Below are 1,987 nucleotides of genomic sequence, written 5' to 3'. Positions count from 1 at the left end.
GGCAGTGAAGACCTTGATCCGGGCCGTCAGGTGAGACTGTCCCCTCCCGTGTCCCCCAGCGTGCGCAGAGCCCGCTCCGGGCACCCCGTTCCTGCCCCCAGCCCGCCTGTCCCTGCAGGATCCTGAAGTTCCTGGTGGCCAAGAGGAAGTTCAAGGAGACCTTGCGTCCCTACGACGTCAAGGATGTCATCGAGCAGTACTCGGCCGGACACCTGGACATGCTGGGCAGGATCAAGAGCCTGCAGACGCGGTGAGGTGCCCTGCAGGTGACCCTGGGGGTTCTCCCACCACGAGATGAGGTGGTTGGTGGCCCATCGCGATGGTCGGGATGCATTCCCAGAGCTCCATCCCCATCCCTGGTGGTTTCCCCAGCCCTTGGGAGTGATGGATGGGCTCTGCCCTCTCCTTCCCTCCCTGCCAGCGTGGACCAGATCGTGGGCAGGGATCGGGCGCTCCCTGCAGACAAAAAGGTGCGGGAGAAGGGGGAGAAGCCGGCGCTGGAGGCGGAGCTGGTGGACGAGCTCAGCATGATGGGGCGCGTGGTCAAAGTGGAGCGGCAGGTCAGGAGGGGACACCCCTGAGTGTCACCGTCCCTTTGGAGGCGGAGCCGAGCCCCCCGGGACCCCTCCCGCGGGGGTGGGCCCGGCTCAGCCGCACCCCGCGCCCCTTGCAGGTGCAATCCATCGAGCACAAGCTGGACCTGCTGCTCGGCCTCTACTCGCAGTGCCTCCGCAAGGGCTCCACGAACTCCTTCAGCCTGGCCGCGGTGCGGGTGCCGCCCGGCGAGCCCGACATCACCTCGGACTACCACAGCCCCGTGGACCACGAGGACATCTCGGTGTCCGCCCAGACCCTCAACATCTCCAGGTCGGCCAGCACCAACATGGACTGAGCAGGAGGCAGCGGGATGGACCCTGCCCGCCTGGGATGGGGCGCTGGGAGCGGCGTGGCGTTGTCCCCTCGCTGTCCCTCGCCGTGTTACTTGAAGCAAGTCTTCCTTTACGGGGACATGGCACTGTGGCATGGCCACCCCACGCTCCTGGGATGCCCCTGGGATGTTCTGGGATGCTCCTGGGATGTTCCTGGTCTCCTATGGAATGAGACCCCCCAGCTCTGGGGTCCTGGGTGCTCCCCAGCTGTGGTGGGGATGCTCCGGGCTGGCCCCATCCCCTGGGGTTTGGTTTGAACCCCACCCCAGCCCTCAGGACAGCTCCTGCCTGGTCCCCCAGAGCTGAGCCGGGGCCACCACCAGCTATGCAAGGTCCCACCTCCCTCTTGCTGCCAGTGCAGGGGTGTGGGGGCACGACCCAGGGTGGTTTTACCCGCGTCATTCGGGGTTCCCAGTGTGGGTAGCAGGGGACTGTCCCCCCTCACCAGGCTGCAGCCCTCCCGAAGCACAGCAGAGCCTTCTGCCTGCCCGTGCATGCTCCCAGGGCAATATATATATAGAATATATATATTTATGCAATAATGTCTTAATATGCAACACCCCTGGGAAGAGCAACCCGAGGGGACAGAGGCAATAAGCAACCCCCTGCCAGCTCCCAGGGCTGGACTGTGCTGCCCAGGAGGGCCTTGGAGGTCCTGAAAGCTCAGGGCCAGCCGGAAAAGCTCCACCCGATGGTGGTCCTGGAGTCAGGAAGCTGAGCAGGGGCTGTGGGGAAGGCAGGGATGCAGGCACAGGCGCTGTCCCCAAGGAGCGTCCCTCCCCCTGTGTCCCAGCCCCTGCTCCTGCTTAGAGGATTCCTTGGCTGCTGGGTCCTGCGGTGCTCAGTTTGTCCCTGCCCGTTTCCCTGTCCCCTCTGTGGTCCGGGCAGCACGGACCGGGCCTGGTGGGGACAGGGCGGTGTCCTTGCATGTCACCTATAGCAGAGCCACGACAGCTTCCACGCTACCCCAGTCCCCTTCCCTGCCCCGCTCCCTGTCCCGGCGCTGGTTTCCAGTCCAGCAGCACTGGGCTGAGCCAGGCTGGGCCTGTGCCAAAGTG

At 65.3% G+C, this 1,987-nt stretch overlaps 1 protein-coding gene across 1 annotated transcript in view; it reads left to right on the top strand.

Annotated features, from left to right (window-relative positions):
• KCNQ4 (potassium voltage-gated channel subfamily Q member 4) overlaps positions 1-1,981 on the top strand; it is a 15,357-nt gene extending 13,376 nt beyond the window's left edge. The window contains exons 7-10 of the mRNA XM_017736112.1: positions 6-30; positions 119-250; positions 422-560; positions 674-1,981. Coding sequence (XP_017591601.1) covers positions 6-30; positions 119-250; positions 422-560; positions 674-892 — 515 coding nt within the window. The 3' untranslated portion in view covers positions 893-1,981. The remainder of the gene's footprint in view (positions 1-5; positions 31-118; positions 251-421; positions 561-673) is intronic.
• The last annotated feature ends 6 nt before the right edge of the window (positions 1,982-1,987 follow it).

Source organism: Corvus brachyrhynchos, unplaced genomic scaffold, assembly GCF_000691975.1.
Source record: "Corvus brachyrhynchos isolate BGI_N302 unplaced genomic scaffold, ASM69197v1 scaffold65, whole genome shotgun sequence".
Lineage (NCBI taxonomy): Eukaryota > Metazoa > Chordata > Aves > Passeriformes > Corvidae > Corvus > Corvus brachyrhynchos.
This window is presented reverse-complemented; position numbering and strand designations above follow the sequence as displayed.